We start from the raw sequence: 21,369 nt of genomic DNA, 5'->3' as shown, positions 1-21,369 counted from the left end.
TTCGTTTTATGTAGTTAATACGGTCCTAACTGCATTTTAAGCCTGTGTAATCTGTTTTGTGTCTCCGTGAGAAAGACAAGACTATAACTGAAGTAAAGATCTAAAAATAAAAATGGGTTTCACACCCTAATGCCCTTCCGCTTGTTTTGGCTTAACCGGCTTGATAAAATAAAATAAAAACCAGCTTGTTCCGGCTTAAATAGCGTGATTCAATATCTTAAGCACATAAACCAGAAGCCATAACGAAGCACTTAAAAACTGTAACAGCTTTCCACTCCAAAGGGAAACGAAAATCCCTTTGGTATGCGTGAGAAGATATTTTTTTTTCAAAACTATCTACACAAATCGAAAACAGCAAGAGTCCAGTAGCATCTGAAATGCTAACAAAATACGTGGCAGGGTGTGGTCTTTTGTGAGTCACTGCTCACTTCTTCAGATACAGCTAGAAAGCGATCCACGCAAATATTCCGCTAACTGAAGAGATGCTCCCTAGATCCACCGGGAACAGGTGGGTAATTTAGTACGCTGAAGGGGTGGCGTTCCTGATGTTTCAACACAGTGCAGTCCCTTGGCAGATTCAAAGAATGACGTGCTTTGATCAACACAGTTTGGACATGCAGCGATTTCACCTGCGATCAGGAAAGGTACATCATGTTCTATCAGATCAGCCTTCCATTTACTAGGCATATCAGCGTGCATTTGAAAGGAGGAAAAAGCAAGTTCCTAGCCCTCACTATCTTTTGAAAGGGCTCTCAGATAATAGGCTTGGATAAGCACATTTCTTTATTTTAAAAACACAGTATCTGACACTTTCTCCCCAATATGGGGCGCAATGTCTCCTTACTCCATGCAGGGCTCCCAAGGGCTCAGGGGGCACAGATGTGCCTCCCCTCTTCCACTGCATACTCACAACAACCCTGTGAGGTAGGTTAAGCTCATAGAGAGAGCAACTGGCCAAAGAGCGGCTTGTTGCGGCTCAGCAGGGGACCCGAATTCGGGTCGCCCTAGCCCTGCTCTGGCACACAAGCCGTTACACCCCACTGTCAAAATCACAATTACAAATAAAGAGCAAAAATAAGTTGTGTTAAAAAAAAACTAACCGAGCCATAGAGGTCACAAAATACAGCATTTTTTTGGAAACCAAATTTGCATTGCTTGGGGGGAGGCAGGGGTTGTTTATTTATGTATCATGCATACAGACTGCTTTCCCTTTAACCTATTTGTGGGGAAAAGGGGGGGAAAAGCTCAGAAATGGGAGGGGTGAGAGAGAAACATCAAATGCGTTACTAGACTTTAAACCGTAATCATTCTTGCTGTGAAGTCAGGCTACGGGCGCTTCTGAAAGAAGCAACCCCCGTTCCCGACCAGAAAGGAAGTGTAAAAACCGCTGGAAGGATCCCGAGTGATTGCCCATCTTTTGCAGACGTGCAACCTTTCCCGGCTCAAATCAAAGGGCCCGCATCCATTTTCTGAATTTTGAAGATAAACGACTCTTCACACGATTCTGCTGGGTCCTCTGGAAGGCCAGCAGGAGCTCTTTGGCGACCGACACTTGCGTGGGAATGTTCCGGATCCTGGTGAGGTAGGCATAGATCTCGGCCTGGAGCATCAGCTGGTTGTTGTGGCCCTCCTTGGGCGCGGCTTCCTGCTCCAGCGCATGCTTCAGCGCCCACAGCTTCTTGGGCGAGTTGATCTGATAAACCGCAAAGTCGATAAAAGCCAGTTCGCACTCTGGGCTCTCTGGAAAAGATCGGACGGAAATTGGTCACAGGCCAGCTCGTGGCACTGAGAAGCCTGGCAAAACCCCTCGATGATTTCTCTGGCGCCAGCCGACCTTGGCGAGGTTGATATTATGGTGGGAAGTGGCCTACCTCATGCTCCGAACTCGAAGCAGCGCATCCATGGGTCAAACTGAAAGTGACAGTGGCCGCGGGGTGTCAAACATCGCTCTGCTCAGTTTGCCATGGATGCCGGGGGGGGGGATTCCTTAGGTGGGGGAGGGGAGTGAGTGACTGCACTATCTTAGAGGTTGTAATTCTTCCAAAGAAGCCTTCCCTCTCCCAGAGGAATGTCCTTGAAACTTTTGGTGCCAGCTTGCTTGTGTAGATAATGGGATCATACATTTCCCAGGTGAAAGGGGGGTAAGGACCGCTATGGTTAGGCAGGCTGGATGTGACGTACGAATAAATATTAGAAGGGGTTTCATTTGGATTACCTATATCTGTGATTGTACCCGCCAAAATCTCCAGTTCTGACACAGCATAGTTATGATCTGGATCATGCTTAAATCTCAATAAGCGTATCACTGCCAAAGAGAGTGCTGTTGGGAGTAACTTGACCCGGAGTCTATCCTGCGGCAGCCAATGCGATTTCAGAAGCAGTTGTCACCCTTGTGGCAATGCCTAAAGAATGACAGCTGCTTTTCAAATGGTGTCAGTGGCCATGGGATGGACTGGTGGCCAATGCTCCCTCTAAGCTATGGTGTCCTGTGAGCAAAAATTCTACTTTGTGAGCTACTGGCATTAAAGTTGTGGGTGAGCGATTCGACTACTGCATCAATGAGTTTGCTCGGGAGCCCTCCTTCCTGAGCTAAGACAGAAATGTGTGAGCCGGAGGCTAAAAAACTACGAGCTAGCTCACACTAACTCAGCTTAGAGGGAACCCTGCCTGTGGCTACTGTCCCTTTTAGTTTGGCCTGAGGAGTGGCCTGAAGCAGACTCTCTGGAGAGCCAGCCAAGAAATTTTCTAAATAAATAAATCGGTCCAAGAGACGTGTGGCCTCTGAGGTGTGGTCAACTGACCCAAAACCAGGCCTTCCACAACAAATCTGGATTTAGCGGGCTTAAGGGAGATACATACATATAGGGACCGGATTTCAGTCTCCTAGCCGATTTTGGGGTCTTTTAGTCAACCTCCAGGTGGGACTGTATAGAAATTTTGATTTCTGCTTCTATAACCCATGCCTTCTCCTGTGATACATTTTGATAACATGCTGTGTCTTATTTCCTCTTGCAGGCCAAATGGCCGACCATTTGCCCAGAGAAACTTTATAACCATGCAATATAACCACACATTCTTTCACACCTCTAAGGGAAGAGGCAGACCTGATGGCGCCTGGCTCTTCCTCACAGGCAAAAAGTCACATCAGCAATGGAGAAGCTGAAGCTTGGGGTCACCTGACTGCAGAGGGAGTCTCCAAACTTCCAGCCTATCCCCACTTGCACCCATGACAACCAACAAATTGGACACACCTATGTCCACTCGCAATTGGCTCCTGGCCAGGGCTAATTAGTGACTGGAATGGGCATATAACTGGTCATTCCTTATGGGAGAGATTCTCTCTCGGCTGCTCTTGTCCTCTATGTGGTTTTATGACACCTGAAATGCTGTCCTGCCATGCTGTCTGTTGGAGAACAAAGACTTGCTTTGTGACTTAAAGCACATGGTGTGCCAAGATGGGATTTCCCCTCAAAATCCCTTGGTTCCTAGCTGGACTGTATACCTTGGACACTATTTGGACTGAGGGATGCCTGAAGTTGGTAAATATGTATCTTTTACTGTGTAGTTAAGGCAAACTGCCTTAGGCTTGTTATTTTGTAATCTCTGATAGTCTATCTTGCTAAGCTCTGACTGAATAAACATTAATCTTATTTCTAAACGGTCTTTGATGTTGTATTTCCCGTGCCTACCTGACCACAAGCTACCATTGAGCATTTAGTGTGCATCTCTGAGCTGGAGTTGCTAAGGTGTTAAGCCCCAGAGGCCAGCTAAGAGTCTGAACCTTGCTCTTAGGCTGGGAGGGGACTCTAGTTAAAAGAGGTTCTGGTGGCATATTGTTCTGAATCCAGAGAGGGTAGCCTACCTCTGTGGGTTGTTGTTAAGGTACTGAAAAAGTATAGGATTTCCTCTCGTCCCTGGACAGGCCTGAGGGGTCTAATCCTACACAGGGACCTCCTTCAACATCTTTGCCCTGCCCTGGATGGCCCAGACTGGCCCTGTCTCACCAGATCTCGGAAGCTAAGCAGGGTCAGCCGTGGTTACTACTTGGGTGGGTGACCACCAAGAAAACCCAGGGATGCTACACAGAGACAGGCAACGGCAAGACCCTTTCTGTTCCTCCCCGGCCTGGAAAACCCAACGGGATCACCACAAGTCGGCTGTGACTTGACGACACGTCCCACCACCAAGGATTCCTTATGGGAGATCGCTTTGCCGCCACCCTTAAACCACTTCCGGTGCACACTGACCTTCTGTAAGCAGCCTCACTGGCTGCAGCTGCCCACCTGACGCTTCCTCGAGCCATTCCTGGGTCCCATCGGTTTGATTGAGCTGGCAAGCCGTGCAGAGGGAGTCGTGGAACGGGTTCCCCGGAACGTTGAGCTTCAGGCCGTGCGCCGAACAGTTCGTGTGCGGCTGACAGAGCCCCGTGCTGGAGTTGGAGAAGGTCCCCGGAGGGCACGCGGCACATTTGGTGTCTTCATGAGGGGTGCCTGCAAGAGAGGAGCGTGGGAGAACGGAGTCAGCGTGGGATCAGCTGCTGCATCAATTAGTTTGCTCTCGAGCCCTCCTTCCTGAGCTGAGACAAACAATGCATGAGCCGGAGGCTAAAAAACTGTGAGCTGGCTCACACTAACTCAGCTTAGAGGGAACATTGCTGGCAACCCTAGCTGCCTAGCATCATCTCTCCACTGCACTCCCTTCCCAGGCCTCCTGGAGGAGGGCATAGCGGGACTTTTTGAAAAATTATACTGAATAAGAGCTAATCTCTCTGGTGCTCTGTCTCCCCAGGAATTTTGGGAACTGAAGTTTTGCATGTAAAATTATTTGCATGTTTAAGTGGTAATGGCTCGACAAGAGATGGCTTTCATCTGGGTTAGCGGTCTTGGATTTTGGTGTGGTGTCACCATCATGGCTTCTTCCCCCAAACCCTTGGGAAGTTTTATCTGCAGCGTTCATATTTTCAGTTCTTCCTCCTCTGGTGTTGGCCTAAGGCAGGGGTCCCAACCGTGGCACCCCCTTCCTTCTTCCCTAAAGCAAGGAACCAATCCTGCCCATCCTCTACCTCAAGGGTCCACAACCTTTCTGAGCCAGTGGGCACCCTTGGCATTCTGATACAAGGTGGTGAGCACAGCCACAAAATGGCCGCCACAGACGGCAAAGCCAGCCACAAAATGGCCGAAGAGGAGCCGCACAGACAAAGCCTAAGTGCCCGGGGCGGCGGGGTAGGGTTGCCACCTCTGGGTTGGGAAATGCCTGGAGCTTTTGGGGTGGAGTTTGGGGGAGGTAGGTTTTGGGGAGGGGAGGGAACTCAGCAGCATATAATGCCATTAAGTCCACCCTCCAAAGTAGCCATTTTCTCCGGGGGAACTGATCTCTACCGTCTGGAGACCAGTTGTAATAGCGGGAGTCACAGGGCTATTTTTGGGCAGGAACGGAGTTCTGGCTGGCTCCTGAGTTGGCCACGCCCAGCAGGAACTCATTAGCATAACAGGCCACACCCGAGAGCAGGAACTCATTAGGATTGGCTACTTTAGGGGTGTGTGGCCTAACATGCAAAGGAGTTCCTGCTACAAAAAAATCCCAGGGTTTTGACAACGAACAAGGTACACAGAATAAGAAGCAAAAGGTGGGTGTGGCTGGACAACCACACTTCTGGGGGTGTGGCCTAATATGCTAATGAGCTGCACTGTCAGGGGTGTGACCTAATATGCTAATGAGTTTCTGCTCTTGGGTGTGGTCTATTATGCTAATGAGTTCCTGCTGGGCTTTTTGTACAAAAAAAGCCCTGGCGGGAGATCTCCAGGGACGACCTGGAGGCCGGCAACAAACTATAATGGGAAACAAAAGGCAAAACAAAGACCAACATGGCGGTGTAACTGCCACTGAAACAGCATGATTTTATTTTGCCCAGCCATTCAAAAGCCAGGGCTGACAACCTCCAGACAGAGCCCAGCCATCGCCAGTTCAGTCAGTCTCCAATCACAGCTAGAGAACCAAAGACGATCTTCTCCTATTGGGTGGAACGGAAAGCTCTGTGATCCAGAGTCAGATCTGGAGTCGGGACACATGGGAACTCCTGCCAGCTCCAGACGTTCTGGAGTGAATGGCCACAGCAACTAATTCTGGGGCACCGGACAGGCCTAGCCCCATCTGCCACGTGCTTGTATCTGTACCTCCAATACCTGGAGATTTTGAAGGTGGAGCCTGAAGGGGGCGGGGTTTGGGGAGGGGAGGGACTTCAGTGTGGTATAATGACACAGAGGGCGATTCGGCATTGGCTTTCCCCTCCATTGTTTTAGCAAACCCAACTTGGAACAGAAATTCCCCCTCTGCATTGCATGCTGCTTTCACTTTCTTTGATCATCGGATTTTATGGTACCCTCTGCACTGCATGCTGCTTTCGCTTTCTTTGATCATTGGATTTAATGGGTTTTTAATGGGATTTTATTCAGCCATTGGCCATTACAAATTTTTACAAAAACATAAAACACATTTACAAGTAAAACTTTAAGGATAAGAACTCATCTCCAGGCAACAGAGATCAGTTCACCGGGAGAAAATGTCCACTCCGGCTGGTTCTGTGTCTGGCATTTGCTCCACATTTTCTCAGCACTGGGTGATTCTGCATTGGTTTCTCCCTTCATTGTTTTAGCAAACCCACGCTGGAACAGAAATTCCCCTCTGCGTTGCATGCCGCTTTCACTTTCTTTGATCATCAGATTTTATGGTACCCTCTGCACTGCATGCTGCTTTCACTTTCTTTGATCATCGGATTTTATGGTACCCTCTACACTGTATGCTGCTTTCGCTTCCTTTGATCAGCAGCTGGTTCTGCATCTGGCATTCGCTCCACATTTTCTCAACACTGAGGGGAAAGGTGCAGCTCAAAACCACATTCAAATACCCCAGGGACAACGTCATACTGACTGCAGAGTCATCCCTGAACGGCCGTGAATCTATGCAGACGGTACCATAAAACCCGAAGATCAAAGAAAGCGAAAGCGGCATGCAATGCAGAGGGGAATTTCTGTTCCAGCGTGGGTTTGCTAAAACAATGCAGGGAAAAAGCCAATGCAGAATTGCCCAGTGCTGAGAAAATGTGGCACGAATGCCAGACGCAGAACCAGCCGGACTGGATATTTTCTCCCAGTGAGCTGATCTCTGTTGCCTGGAGATGAGTTGTTACCTTAAAGTTTTACTTGTTAATGTATTTTATGGTTTTGTAGAATCTGTAATGGCCAATGGCTGAATACAATAAATTCTACTACTACTACAGCTGTAATCAGTGTTCTCTCTAAGCTAACTCACTGTTTTTCAGCCTCTGGCTCAGACATTTCTGTCTTAGCTCAGGAAGGATGGCTCCAGAGCAAGCTAATCTATGCAGGAGCCAAATCGCTCGCTCACAACTTTCATGCCAGTAGCTCACAAAGTAGAATTTTTGCTCACAAGACTCCACAGTTTAGAGGGAGCATTGGTTGTAATCCCAAGAAATCTCCAGCCACCACGTGGAGGTTGGTGTAAAGGGGGGGGGGAGGGTTTTCATCAGGTTCGAAGGGAAAATCTCCTTACAGCTGTCAAACCTAAACCACACGTCTTTATTAAAACAGATAAATTCTACAGCCAGAAACTTGGTGCGCGGTAGAACACAAAGCTTTCTGGCAAAGTAGTTCCTGGGGTTTTCTTTAAGCATACAGATTTCCCCTTTGTTTCCAGGCCTTCCTTTTGTGAGAATTTGCAATCCAGCAAAAATCTGAATCCACAACAAACCACCAAAACGCACACCGCCTCCTTTTTATCTGCAGCGCCAAATGGACGGGGGATTCCCAGCCCGGAAAGGGAAAACCCGATAGAGAAAGTAGGGGTTGGCGTCGTTTCCTTTTGAAGAATGCAGAACTGCTGCCAATTCTCTCTCGATTAAGGGGAAGGACATGACTCCGCACACCATTTTGGCAAGCGTATCTTTCAGATGGGGTCACTCGCCGCCAGACATCACAGTGACCGATTTCACACAAGAGCTGCTCGGCGGTCGCGTCTCCCTTTGCCCCGCTTCTATTGGTCAATTTCCTGCTCGAAGTCGCGCAGCCGCATTTTGACCTTCGCCCGATTTTTCCCGCGGTTTCGTGATCCTGATTTTTGAGGATCACAAAACCGCGGGGAAAATCGGGCGAAGCCACGAGTCAAAATGTGGCCGCGCGGCTTTGAGTGGGAAATTGACCAATAGAAGCGGGGCAAAGGGAGGCACGACCGCGGCGCAGCTCTTGTGTGAAATCGGTCAGTGTGTCAAGAACACACACAGAGGACCGGTTCTGAATGCCAAGATGCGGCACTGGAATACAAGAGGCTACAACAGAAAGGGAGATGATGACCTGTTTGAAGAGCCCAGGCTAGCCCGATCTCATCAGATCTTGGAAGCTAAGCAGGGTCAGCTCTGGTTAGCACTTGGATGGGAGACCACCAAGAAAGTCCACGGTTGCTCTGCAGCGGCAGAACATAGCAAGCCACCCCTGAACGTCTCTTGCCTTGAAAATGGGGAACCATTCACAAGCACTCTTTGGGTGCGATCGGTCAACCAGTTACAGATCCAACCAGAGGTCGATTCGGGGGGATTGCGGGGGATCGCCGTTCCCCCGGGTGAGGTGCGGGGGCGGGGCACACGACAAAGCCCCGCCCCCTGCTTCCGGCCGCCCCGCTTCCGGCCCTCATTCAGCCAGGAGGAGGCAGGAGAAGAGGGAGGGTAAGTTGCTCCCTCCCTGCCTCTCCCCACCCCTGCCTGCCTGGGGCCAGGGAGGGCCTTGGCGGGGCTTCCTCGCACTCCCGCCAGCCTTGCAGGTCCACCGCCGGGCCCCTGATGTCAGGGGGTGTGGCATATGCTAATGAGTTATGCTAATGAGTTCCCCTAGCTCTTTTTCTACGAAACGACCCCTGGATCCACCTAACACTAACAGGGTCCAAGCCACATCTTACCAAATTGTTAACAAGAATATTATGTGGAACCTTATCAAAAGCCTTACTGAAATCAAGACCAACTCTGTCTACAGCCCTCCCCTGATCCTACAAGGTAGTAACTTTCTCAAGAAAAGAGATAAGGTTAGTCGGCCATGACTTGTTCTTGAGAAACCCATGTTGGCTCTTAGTAATCACAGCCATACTTTCCAAGGACTCACTGACTGATATTTCCTAAAACTTTCCTGGTATAGACATCAAGCTGATGGGTCGGTAGTTACCCAGATCCTCCTTTTCCCCCTTCTTGAAGATGGGGACAACATTTGCCCGCCTCCGGTCTTCTGGCACCCCACCTGTTCTCCAAGATTTCTCAAAAACGATGGACAGAGGCTCAGAAATTACATCCACAAGTTCTTTTAGTACCCTTGGATGCCACTCATCTGGCCCCGAAGACTTGGTTTCATTTAAATAAACTACGTGTTTATGTATTATTATTATTTCTTCAATTTATACCCTGCCCTATCCCACAAGTGGGCTCAGGGTGGCTTACAGCATAAAATCTATAAAACAATAAGAACAGTAAAACCAATAAAACAATCGATGGCACGATAGACAATATCAACATACCCCATGCCCCATATCAGATGAACATAGGTACTCCAGAAAATCCCAGTGCCTAATAATAATAATAATAATAATAATAATAATAATAATAACGTACTACCCCTACTTTCACCTCGTCAACCAGTTCTTCCCTGTATCTTACTCAGATATGAAAGCTCCTACCCTGCCATAAATTTTGTTAGTCTTTAAGGTGCTACTGGACTCTTGCTCTTTTCTGCTGAATTGCAACTGATAGTGAAGCTCAAAACAACGCATCCTCCTGGACTGAATCAAGACCTAGGTTTCCTGTCTCATCGCTAATGCTGATTTCTCCACACCTACTTCCCCTCTGCACATCACAACTAATCCAATGACACCTGCTATTGCCATTTGGCATCTGAAATCACTCCACTCTCCAAGATATAAGGACAGATCGACTCACATTCTAGCTTTATTTGAAGAAGTGAGCAGTGACACACGAAAGTTCCTACCCTGCCACATATTTTTTTAGTCTTTCAGGTGCTACTGGACTCGTGCTCTTTTCACCTGTTCAGAGCAGGCCATGAAGGTTAACAGCCCTCTTCAGGTTTAATGGGTCAGGTTTCTCTCTCAACCTACCCTACCTCAAAGGGTTGACGTAAAGATAACTAAGCACATGGGTTTGCGGCAAGACTGGCCAAGGAACATCTCCTGGCATCTCTTGTTAAACGAATCAGGCTGCTGGCAGCGGACCAAGAGCAGATACATCTGCTTGGCATGCAGAAGGCCCCAGGTTCAATCCCCAGTATCTCCAGTTAAAAAAATATATCATGTAATGTGAAAGACCTCAGCCCAAGACCCCGGAGAGTCTGCCAACTTTGGGAGGGGCTGCGGCTCAGTGGAAAAGCTACTGCCTTACATGTGGAAGGTCCCGGGTTCAGCCGCCAGCACCTCCAGTTAGAAGAGAAGAAGAAGAAGAGATTGGATTTATACCCCGCCCTTCACTCGGAGTCTCAGAGCGTTTTACAAACCCCTTTCCCTTCCCCTCCCCACAACAGACACCCTGTGAGGTCGGTGAGGCTGAGAGAGCTCTGAGAGAACTGCTCTTGAGAGAACAGCTCTGAGAGAACTTGTAACTGGCCCAAGGTCACACCAGCAGCTGCACGTGGAGGAGTTGGGAATCAAACCCGGTTCTCCCAGATTAGAGTCTGCGGACTTAACCACGACACCAAACTGGCTCTCTAAAAGGATCAGACAGTAGGTGATACAGAAGACCTCTGCCTGAGACACTGGAGAGCTACTGCCTGAGCAGATAGTACCGACCTTGACGGATGGACCAAGGGTCTGATTCAGTATAAGGCAGCTTCACACATTTATGTATCCCAAGATCAGCCGCTTCCAGCTAAAGCAGACCACACAGGTCAGTCTGACTCAACAGAAATGTAGCTTCAAACACACTGAATTTGTTTTAGCTCTCGATCGTGTGACTCATAAAACAATTTCAGACTTGACACCACCCCCCAACATGCACAGTGTTGGTGAAGTCAATCCCATTTTTAGATTCCAACTCTGATGAGTCACTTTCAAAATCACGGTTCTTTGCATTTGAACAAGTCACACACTTGCCTGGCTACCTCCCAGTTTTTGACAACCGGTTGAAACAGTTTCTCATCCCTAGAAAACCCGAGAGCGAGGCAGTCCACAGACTGGCTATGCCACTCAGTTTGGGAGATGACAGCTTTGGGACCCACTATTTCAGAGCTGAAGAAACTCTTTCTAACCCTTGAACTGCAGAACAGCACTGGAAGATACATGGCCAGATCAGTTCAAAGGGAATCTTGGTGGTGGTGGGGAGAACTTTGGCTCTTGTACCACCACTGAGCACTTTTAACCCTGTCTTTCTGCTGTATCCCAGAAGGGCACCTATATCGATATACTGGCTATTATTTAAATTTAACCAAAATAATTCAAGAGATCTGTTATACCCTAGTAAAGGTAAAGGTTCCCTTGCTCGAAAGCCAGTCGAATCCGACTCTAGGGATTGCGGTGCTCATCTCCGTTTCAAAGCCGAAGAGCCAGCGCTGTCCGAAGACGTTTCCGTGGTCATGTGGCCGGCATGACTAAACACCAAGGTGCACGGAACGCTGTTACCTTCCCACCGAAGTGGTACCTATTTATCTACTTGCAATTTCTTGCTTTCGAACTGCTAGGTTGGCAGGAGCTGGAACTAGAGATGGGAGCTCACTCCATCATGCGGCACCCGGGTCTCGAACCGCTGAACTACTGACCTTCCACAGCCTGCAGTTCAGCGTCTTAACCACTTGAGCCACCGCAGCTCCTTTTTGTTATACCCTAGCAGTTAGGAAACTGACCTATGCTCCCAGAGACCCCCATACAAATATCACCTTGGTCAAGACTTCTCAATTTCACACACACAAAATAATGCACTTTCAATCAACTTTCAGTGCATTTTTCAACTGGATTTTACTGCACGGGACAGCAAAACCCACTTGCAAACATTCCCTAAAGTGCAATGGAAGTGGATTGAAAATACATTATTCAGAGTGTGCTGGCTTATGTCTGGTTTCTCTCCACCATATCTCCCTGTATATTTAAACTGCAGGTTTTTATGCCGGACGTAAATGGATATAATATCGAACTGACCACTAGAGGGAGCAAAAGACGAATGGAGGGAAAGAAAACCCCGAAGAACAGGAATTTATAAGTAATCACTGTTCTAAGCAGGGGTCGTTTCGTAGAAAAAGAGCTAGGGGAACTCATTAGCATAACTCATTAGCATATGCCACACCCCCTGACATCACCGGAAGTGTGTCATAAGGCCACACACCCCGCTCCCAACGGTCCCGGCCGCTGCCGCCGGCCTTGCAGCTCCACTGCCGAGCCCCATGAGCGGCCCGGTGGGGGACCTGCAAGGCCGGTGGGAGTGCAAGGAAGCCCCGCGAAGGCCGTCCCTGGCCCCAGGCAGGCAGGGGTGGGGAGAGGCAGGGAGGAAGCAACTTACCCTCCCTCTTCTCCTGCCTCCTCCTGGCTGAATGAGGGCCGGAAGCGGGGCGGCCGGAAGCAGGGGGCGGGGCTTCGTCATGTGCCCCGCCCCCCGTTCCTCACCCGGGGGAACTGTGATCCCCCGCGATCCCCCCCGAAATGACCTCTGGTTCTAAGGATTATTACAAGATAATCCACATGAACCAATTCGAACTCTGAAAAAGCACTGGATAAATGCTAAGACATTACTTTATCAGCCAATACCCCCTGCAGGCTAAAGATATCTGTCTGACCTGGGGGAAAGGAGTTCAATACATACCAGGCTGAGCGACTCCGCTCCCCAGAGGGCAAGCGGAATGCGGTAGGCAGAATTCAGAGGACGGGTCGAAGTAGTATCCTGGCTTGCACTGGCACACCCGGTCATGCGTGGCATTACATGGCAGAGCCTCCTCTTCTAGGCCGCTGCAAATATTGTTGCAATACAGACAATTATCGAGGTAGTTCCAGTACTGGGTGTAGTAGAGACTGGGGCACGGCTGGCACTGGGTTGGCTTATCCTTGGTGCAGTACTGTGCCACGCATGTCCCTGGTGGGCACTGCTGGCAGACGAGTCTCTCCTTGGTAATGGGATCTTGCCACTCGTAAGTGGGCGCAGAGCTGGAGAGCAGAGTGTTGCAAAATACCAGAAGGCTGAAAACCACCCACTAGAGGGGAAAGAAAAGAAAGAAGTCAGTCCTGGATCTAAGAAACAATTTTGGTTTTATTTAGCACAGGCAATCCTTCAGTCCCTTGGATTTTCCCGATACATTTTTCTGTATGTTTTCTTGGGTCAGACCAAGGGCCCCTCTAATCCAGTATTCTGTTTCCAAAGGTCCTACCCAGACGCTTCCTGTTCAGAGCATTTTCAAATAGAGATTAGAAAGAGAGACTGCTGAACGGCAACCGATCATGAAGCTGAAGACAATGCGTCCTCCTGGACTGAATCAAGACCTAGGTTTCCTGTCTCATTACAAATGCTGATCTCTCCAGGGCTACTGTCCCTCTGCATATCACACCTAATCCAATCACGCCTGCTATTGTTATTCACCCGCTATTGTCATTCGCCTGCTATTGTCATTTGGCATCTGAAATCACTTCACGCTCCAAGATATAAGGACACATGGACTCACATTCTAGCTGTATTTGAAGAAGTGAGCAGTGATGTACGAAAGATCCTACCTTGCCACAACTTTTTTTTTTAGTCTTTCAGGTGCTACTGGACTCTTGCTCTTTTCACCTCTTCAGAGCAGGCCATGAAGGTAACAGCCCTTATCTGTCCCTCAGCACCTGGACTTTAGAGGTATACTACCTCTGAACATGGAGGTTCTCTTTTGCTATTGGGGCGCGTCGCTGCTGACAGGACTACTGTCCACCACAAGGCCAAGGTCTAGTGTTACGAGACACAGTGAAACATTTCCAGCCACTCTCTTTCAATGTTCCCTCTAAGCTGTGGAGTCTTGTGAGCAAAACTTCTACTTTGTGAGCTGCTGGCATTAAAGTCGTGAGCGAGCGATTTGGCTCCTGCAGAAATTATTTTGCTCTGGAGCCATCCCTTCCTGAGCTGAGACAAAAATGTGTGAGCCGGAGGCTAAAATACTGTGAGCTAGCTCACACTCACTCAGCTTAGAGGGAACACTGCTCTCTTTCCATATCCTTGGAACTGATTTACATGCACATCTACAAACCAACAGAACTGACGGGAAGGGGAAGCCCTGTGCCTTTACCGTGGGTGGTTTCCCGCAGGATTTCTGCTTGCAGAAGGCGTCTGTCATGCTAGGAGCCTGGAGGTTTTTATCGGACCCCTGAGGATTCAGGGAGGCCTTCAGCTGTGCCGATTCCGCCAAGGAAGACTTTCCCCTTTCCTACGTGATGTTTGTGTCCAACGAGGGTGCAATTCTGTAGCAGGAAAGGGAAGAAGAGAAAAACAGAGCTGGTGATTTCCTTGACTTCTGTACAAAACACACAAGGCACAGAGGGCAGCCTACAACATCTTCTACGGCTCATTCTCACCAATGTGCGCGAGCCAGAAACAATAACTATGAAGCACAATTAAGTCCCACTGGGACTGAGAACCATTAGGCTTTGCGATCGTCACTGTGTGCAGCAGACAAGAGTTTGTAAGCCGCTCTGAGACTCCGAGTGAAGGGCAGGATATAAATCCAATCTATAATAACAATAATTATTATTGTTATTATTATTATTCCTCTGCTCAAGAACAGCTAAGAAGTATTGGATTCATGAAATGTTACAAAAAATGTGTGTGTGTGTATACAGGGGTCATTTCCTGCAGGAGCGCACAGGAGCGGAACTCCGGCAGTAAAGAGCCCAGGGGGCGGGGCACATGCAACAAGCCCCGCCCCCTGCTCCCAGCAGCCCTCAGTCAGAGCTAGAAGCAGCCAGGTAAGTTGCAGAGCCCCCCCCCCGGCCCCCGGTCCAAAACAATCCAGTGGCACCTTTAAGACCAAGTTTTATTCAGGTACAAGCTCTCCCTCCTAAAGCCGCTGGGAGGGCTGGCTGGCATGCGGCCTCTCCGTCCCCGGTGCGCCACACATCACCAGCCCGCCTCCCCCCTGCTTCTAAAGTGTCCTGGAGGGCCGGCTGCTATGCGCCCTGTGCTTCACCAGCGCACAGGCTGCCTTTGCCTCCCTGCCGTCTGGAGCCGCTGGGACAGCCAGGTGGCATGCGACCTCTCCTTTGCCACTGCGCCGGCCTGTCTTTGCCCCCCCCCTCCTGCCTTCTGCACCCGCTGGGAGGGCCGGGTGGCATGTGCCCTCTCCTGCGCCACCCGTCACTGGCCTCTCTTCACCCCCACCCGCCTTTTAGATAGCTATGTGGAGGGCAAATGCGGGCCACGGTTGCAGGCGGGAGCACTCTCCCAGACCCTCTCTCTAGAGCTTGTTGCATTCCTTTCCGCAACGGGCCTTAATCACTAATATATATTGTAATTCTGTTTTGGGGTGGCCCTTTGCTGAAGGTTCCATGCGCTCCCTAATCAATTCGCTCCCTGTTCTGTCAATCAAAAGGACTCCCCATGTACTGGCTGCGTTGCGTGAGTCCCGCCCACAGAACCAGCGCCCGCCAAAATTCACCTCAGAAGACACCGTCACCTCAGGAGAGAGGACTGCCGCTGCTCCCAACCTGGCCCCGGCCTGTAGGGCGCGGGGGGGGGACGCTGCTCTCTGCCTGCTCCAGCCCTCGGGCTGACGCCCCCCCCCCAAGGAGGAGGCTGGCCTCTCATGCTCTCTTGCAGCCCTCACCCTCTCTTGCAGGGTGTCCATAAATCAGAGGCAGCCAGCCGTGTTCCACCACCACAGTCCTTATATGCAGATGATGAGGTTCAACCAGGACGGGTGTTCTCAGCCTTACTGCATGCCAAGTGTGACTCATTACAAGACAAGAAGGAAGTTAAGAGTCCAGTGGCACCTTTAAGGCCAACAAAGTTTTGTTTTTATTTCTTTTTTTATATTTTATTTTTTAAATTTTAACTTTACAACAGTAAAAGCAAAATACAGTGGTACAAACATGGATAAAACATACTCAGTGTTACAAATCAAAATAGTAAACGATATTGAAATTCTTAAAACAAGTATGCTTAGGTAGAGCTCATAGGAACACAGTAAAAATTAACATTGACACTATGTCAGGTTAATATATACAGTTATAACATTGATACGATTTCAAGATATCGTTGGGGAACAGAGTGTGTAGGTACAACAGCTTCCATAAAAGTAACCTCAATAAATGGAAGCCACTTAGAAAAGAAGAAGAGGAGATTGGATTTATACCCTGCCCTTCACTACCCAAAAGTGTCTCAGAGCGGCTTACATACTCCTTCCCCTTCCCCTCCCCACAACAGACACCCTGCGAGGTAGGTGGGGCTGAGAGAGCTCTTGACAGAAACGGCTCTTTCTCAAGAACAGCTCTTATCAGAACTACGGCTTGACCCAAGGTCATCCAGCAGGTGCAAGTGGAGGAGTGGGGAATCAAACCCGGTTCTCCCAGATTAGAGTCCGCGCACTTAACCACGACACCAAACTGGCTGTCTTATACCTCACCCTTCACTACCCAAAGGTGTCTCAGAGCGGCTCACAAACTCCTTTCCCTTCCCCTCCCCACAACAGACACCCTGTGAGGCAGATGGGGCTGAGAGAGCTCTTGACAGAAACTGCTCTTTTTCAAGAACAGCTCTTATCAGAACTACGGCTTGCCCAAGGTCATCCAGCCAGCTGCAAGGGAAGGAGTGGGGAATCAAACCTGGCTCTCCCAGATTAGAGTCCGCGCACTTAACCACGACACCAAACTGGCTGTCTTATACCTCACCCTTCACTACCCAAAGAAGTCTCAGAGCGGCTTACAAGCTCCTTTCCCTTCCCCTCCCCACAACAGACACCCCGTGAGGTAGGTGAGGCTGAGAGAGCTCTGACAGAAACCACAGGGTGGGTGACACGGCTGGCGCTTCTCCCCCCTCCCAGCCAATAGTGCAAGATGGCTGGGCTGCTCCGCAATAGCACATCTGCCCCATAGCAGCAGCCCTGGAGGTTTGGAGGGAGGGGGCACGAAGGGGGTGTGAGGTACAGACATTTTTAAGCAGAGGAGAGTTAGGGTCCATTGTCTTCTTGTAAACCCCTTCTCCCCCTCTTTACCCTTTTCTGTGCCCCCCCCCCACTGTTTCCCTTAAAAAAAATTTTTTTAAGAAAGAGCTGTGGAAACTCTGGTTCAAGCGTCTATGGTTTTTACCACAGAGATCTGGGGAAATCCCTAGAGAGTATCCTAATACTCCCGTACCCCACGGACGGCTACACAATCAGGTCGAAAGGGAAACCCATCCTCTGTGCAACCCGGCCACAGGTCACAAGAAAGAGCTGTTCAAACGCTGATTCATGCTGGCAAGTTTGAGCACGCTCCGGACTGCAGTCTCACGTGTGACTCAGCGCGGCCAACACAGATATCACTCATTCCAGCACGAAAGGCAATAAATGACAGCTTGAGGGAGTTCCTACATTGGCAGTGGCCCAAAGTTCACGTGAGACTTGGCGGTGCGTTATTTCCCCACCCCTGGAAGAAGTCTCTTTTTTCTAAAGAGGAAGACGAAAGGGAAGGAGGAGAAAATACTAGATTTACACCTCGCCCTTCACTACCCAAAGAAGTCTCAGAGCGGCTTTCCCTTCCTCTCCCCACAACGGATACCCTGTGAGGTAGGTGGAGCCGAGAGACCGCTTTCAAGGATGGCCCTGGAGAGAACAGCTCTAAGAGAACTTGTGACTGACCCAAGGTCACCCCAGCAGCTGCATATGGAGGAGTGGGGGATCATGCCTGGTTCTCCCAGATTAGAGGAGGTGGTGGGGAGGGGTCACTTCACCCTTTCCCCCCCTCAGAATGGCCAACCTCAAACTACTTTTGGTTCCACAGGGTAAAATAGGAGGGTCTTTCCCATACCAGACCACAAGGAGCTTGGGGGTTAACTCTGCGACGGGAAATGGCGGAAAGGAGTGAAGGAACTCCTTATGCTCTTTTTGTTCATCGAAGCTTTCATAGTGAATGGGGAAAGACACCTGCAGCTAGGCATTGTTGTGGACAGGACTCCGAAGAAGAAGAGTCGTTCATTATACCCCGCTTTTCTCTTCCCGAAGGAGTCTCGCAGTGGCTTACAATCTCCTTCTCTTCCTCTCCCCCCCCCCCCAACAGGAACCTTTGTGAGGCAGGTGGGGCTGAGAGAGTCTGGAGAGAAGCTGTGACTGGCCCAAGGTCACCTAGCAGGCTTCGTGGGGAGGAGGAGGAGTGGGGAATCGAACCTGGTTCTCCACATTAGAAATCTGCCACGCTTAACCGCCACACCACGCTGGCCCAGCTGGATCTGACTGAGGGCCTGTCCAGGTTGGCATTCACTTGCAGAGAGGCTGTGGCTCAGTGGCAGAGCCTCTGCTTGGCATGCAGAAGGTCCCAGGTTCAATCCCCGGCATCTCCAGTTTTAAAAAAGGGCCAGGCAGGAGGTGATGGGAAAGACCTCCACCTGAGACCCTGGAGAGCTGCTGCCAGTCTGAGCAGACAATACTGAAAACGATCTGATTCAGTAGGCAGCTTCGCCCCCCTTTTCCCAGCAGCCATTCAAATGCTCTGGACAGTTAAGTCAGCAAAACGGGGAAGATCATCGGATACTATTTTAAGACTGGGTAGAAAGAAACCTTGAAGGTGAGGAATGATGCACTTGATTATTAAAATCTTAGAGAAACGCTAGCTTGAGCTGTGGAAAGCATAGTTTTCTTTTCTCAGGATTCTCAGCGAATGGATTAACTGATGACAACTTTAGTGATTATATGAAAGAAGGGAAATTGTAAACAGAAGTCGAAATCTGTAACAGCTATAATACAAACTTGAAGGAATTCCCCTGTATGTCTTACCCCATACCCTTTACCCTTCCTACCCTTTATTGTCTGGTTTTATGATGTGTGAAAAATCTAATACATATTTTTTAAAAACCCAACACAAATGCTCTGGACAGTTCACATCTTCCCCAACAGCCACTATATGGCTTCTGAAAGTGGCAGCCCCATTTAATACATCTTTATCCCACCCCCTTCTCTAAGGAACTCAAGGTGAGGTACCAGTATGTTCCCCTCCACCTTCTAGCCTCACAACAACCCCACAAAGTAGGCTAGGCTCAGCAAGAAAGCACCTAGCCTATGGTGGTAGCACAGTTTTGGGGCAAATTCGAACCCGGATCTCCCCAGGTCAAATCCGCCACTACCCTGTCTTGGCTAATACTTACAGTGTAATTCCAGTAATACTTTCTTGGGGATCAAAACCACTGAATAGTCTTGAGTAGGATTCTGAGCAGACCTGTTTTGCATCGCGCTGTACATCATTAATTTGCCTCCCCCCTTTTTAAAGGGGGCTAAATTAGCGGCCGTCTTGTGGCAGTGAGTTCCATGTGTTAATTGTGCTTTTTATGAAAAAGCGTGGGTCTTCCCCCCCCCCCACCGGTTCTAAATATACTGCCCACATTACTGTCATGGGGCAATAGCATAACCTAGTATTTTGAGAGACAGGATCCCCCTCTATGCAGAATGTTACAACCCTCTACCAAACTCCCTCTCTTAAGTTTATTCTAACCTCTTCGATCCCTTAGCCTTCCTTCCTAGGGAAGGTGCCCCAACTTCCCACTTTCGAGAAAAGGCAGTGAAATTTTGATTCCTCCCCCCCTCCACTCTAGGGGTGCCAGGTTCCCACACACACACCAGCATTGTTGGGGGGGGGGGGGTTGGTTGCCAGATCCAGGTTGGGAAACTGCTGGAGATTGGGGGTGGAGCTTGTGGAGGACAGGGACCTCAGTGGGGTACCAGGCCACAGAGCCCACCTTCCAAAGCATCCATTGCCTCCATGGGGGGAACTGATCTCTGTCCTCCGGAGAGGAGTTGTAATTCCGGGGGATCCCCACGTCGCATCCGTAGGCTGGCATCCCCTGCTCCATTCAGAGGTGCGCGCCCACCAATGCTCCCTCTAAGCGGTGGAGTCTCGTGAGCAAAAATCCTACTTTGTGAGCTCCTGGCATTAAAGTTGTGAGCGAGCGATTCGGCTGCTGCATAGGTTAGTTTGCTCTGGGGAGCCCTCCTCCTGGGCGAGTGGTTGTTGCCTCGCAGGGTGACTTGGTGGGCTCTGGAGCCAGCGTCGTAGGCAGAAGGCCCCTCGAGGTTGGTTGGGGAGGGTGGGGGTGGAGGAAGAAGCTGGGCTCTGCGTGCTGCCCAAGGGCCGTATATGTGAGCAGGGGAGAGGGGAGCCAGAGGTGTGCACACTTTCATTGACCTTAATCTTCAGTAGCTGGAGAAAGTAGCGCTGGAGATTCCATCTGGAAAGCGCCCTCCTCAAATGAAACCCAGACTGCTCATTCATCACCCCACCCCCCCACACACACTTCTTGCTCATTTATTGTGGCCATCCATTTTGCACAGCTGGGTATAAACTCAGCCAGTCATTAAACAGTACCCGCGCAGGCTGCAGGAGCATCAAAGCAAACTCCACACTCAGCAACCCCCAACTGAACAGCTCTGACCCCAGAGTGGAATGACATCTGCTACCCTCCAGGTGCTGTCATTCCACTCCCAGAACACTTCTGCTACTCCCATGGGCGGTCATTCCACTCTGGACCCTTTCATTCCAGTCCCAGAACTCTCCTGCTACCCTCAGGGGCTGTCATTCCACTCTGGCACCTGTCATTCCAGTCTCAGAACACAGCTGCTACTCCCAGGGGCTGTCATTCCACTCTGGGGCCTGTCATTCCACCCTCAGAACACACGTGTTACCCCCAGGGGTAGTCATTCCACTCTTGGGCCTGTCATTCCAATCCCAGGTAGTCTATTTGGGCCCAGAGGACCTAATGGAAAATCCATTCCGCATTTTCTTTGCAATTGTACTGTAATGTATTTCAATGGAGCCCATGGAAGTCAATTAGCATTCCTGGCTCCTATTATTTCCAATGGGCCTTCCAGCGTCTCCCATTGTTTCCAATGGGCAATCCTGTCCTTCCTTTTAGGAGATCCCTTCTAGCGCCCTCTCGGCTACGCAAGCGGCCCAGCCCTTCCCTCCCGGGCCGGAGCGGGGGGTGGCCGCGCACAATGCCGTCGCCTGGGTGGCAGCCGGGGAGGAATCCAGGGGCGCGGAGCAAGCCGCCGGAGGGAGAGAGAGAGATCGTTGCGGCTGGGCGCGGGGCAGCCCCGTAGCTAGGGAATTCTTTGGGAGGGGGCCTTGGGGGGGCCCGCCAGCTAATTAAATGGAAGTACAGTGCAGGTGGTAAGTTGGAGCACTTTG

At 50.0% G+C, this 21,369-nt stretch overlaps 1 protein-coding gene across 2 annotated transcripts; it reads right to left on the bottom strand.

Moving 5' to 3' along the window:
* Nucleotides 1–399: 399 nt before the first annotated feature.
* On the bottom strand, nucleotides 400–14,437 carry LOC107125831 (tumor necrosis factor receptor superfamily member 6B-like). 2 transcript variants are annotated; one of them, XM_015429291.1, is made up of 4 exons: nucleotides 14,292–14,437; nucleotides 12,848–13,232; nucleotides 4,248–4,490; nucleotides 400–1,740 (listed from the first exon to the last, which is right to left on the bottom strand). In XM_015429291.1, exons 1-4 carry the CDS (start codon nucleotides 14,337–14,339, stop codon nucleotides 1,448–1,450), a joined length of 969 nt encoding a protein of 322 aa, XP_015284777.1. In that variant the 5' UTR covers nucleotides 14,340–14,437; the 3' UTR covers nucleotides 400–1,447. The 2 variants fall into 2 exon arrangements, with proteins under 2 accessions (XP_015284777.1, XP_015284778.1); XM_015429292.1 differs by having other exon boundaries at nucleotides 4,284–4,490.
* Between the last annotated feature and the right edge of the window lie 6,932 nt (nucleotides 14,438–21,369).

This window comes from Gekko japonicus, unplaced genomic scaffold, assembly GCF_001447785.1.
Source record: "Gekko japonicus isolate JY-2015 unplaced genomic scaffold, Gekko_japonicus_V1.1 scaffold4551, whole genome shotgun sequence".
NCBI classification, from domain to species: Eukaryota; Metazoa; Chordata; class Lepidosauria; order Squamata; family Gekkonidae; genus Gekko; species Gekko japonicus.
Note: the sequence above shows the minus strand (reverse complement) of the source record. Positions and strands in the feature narration are given on the sequence as shown.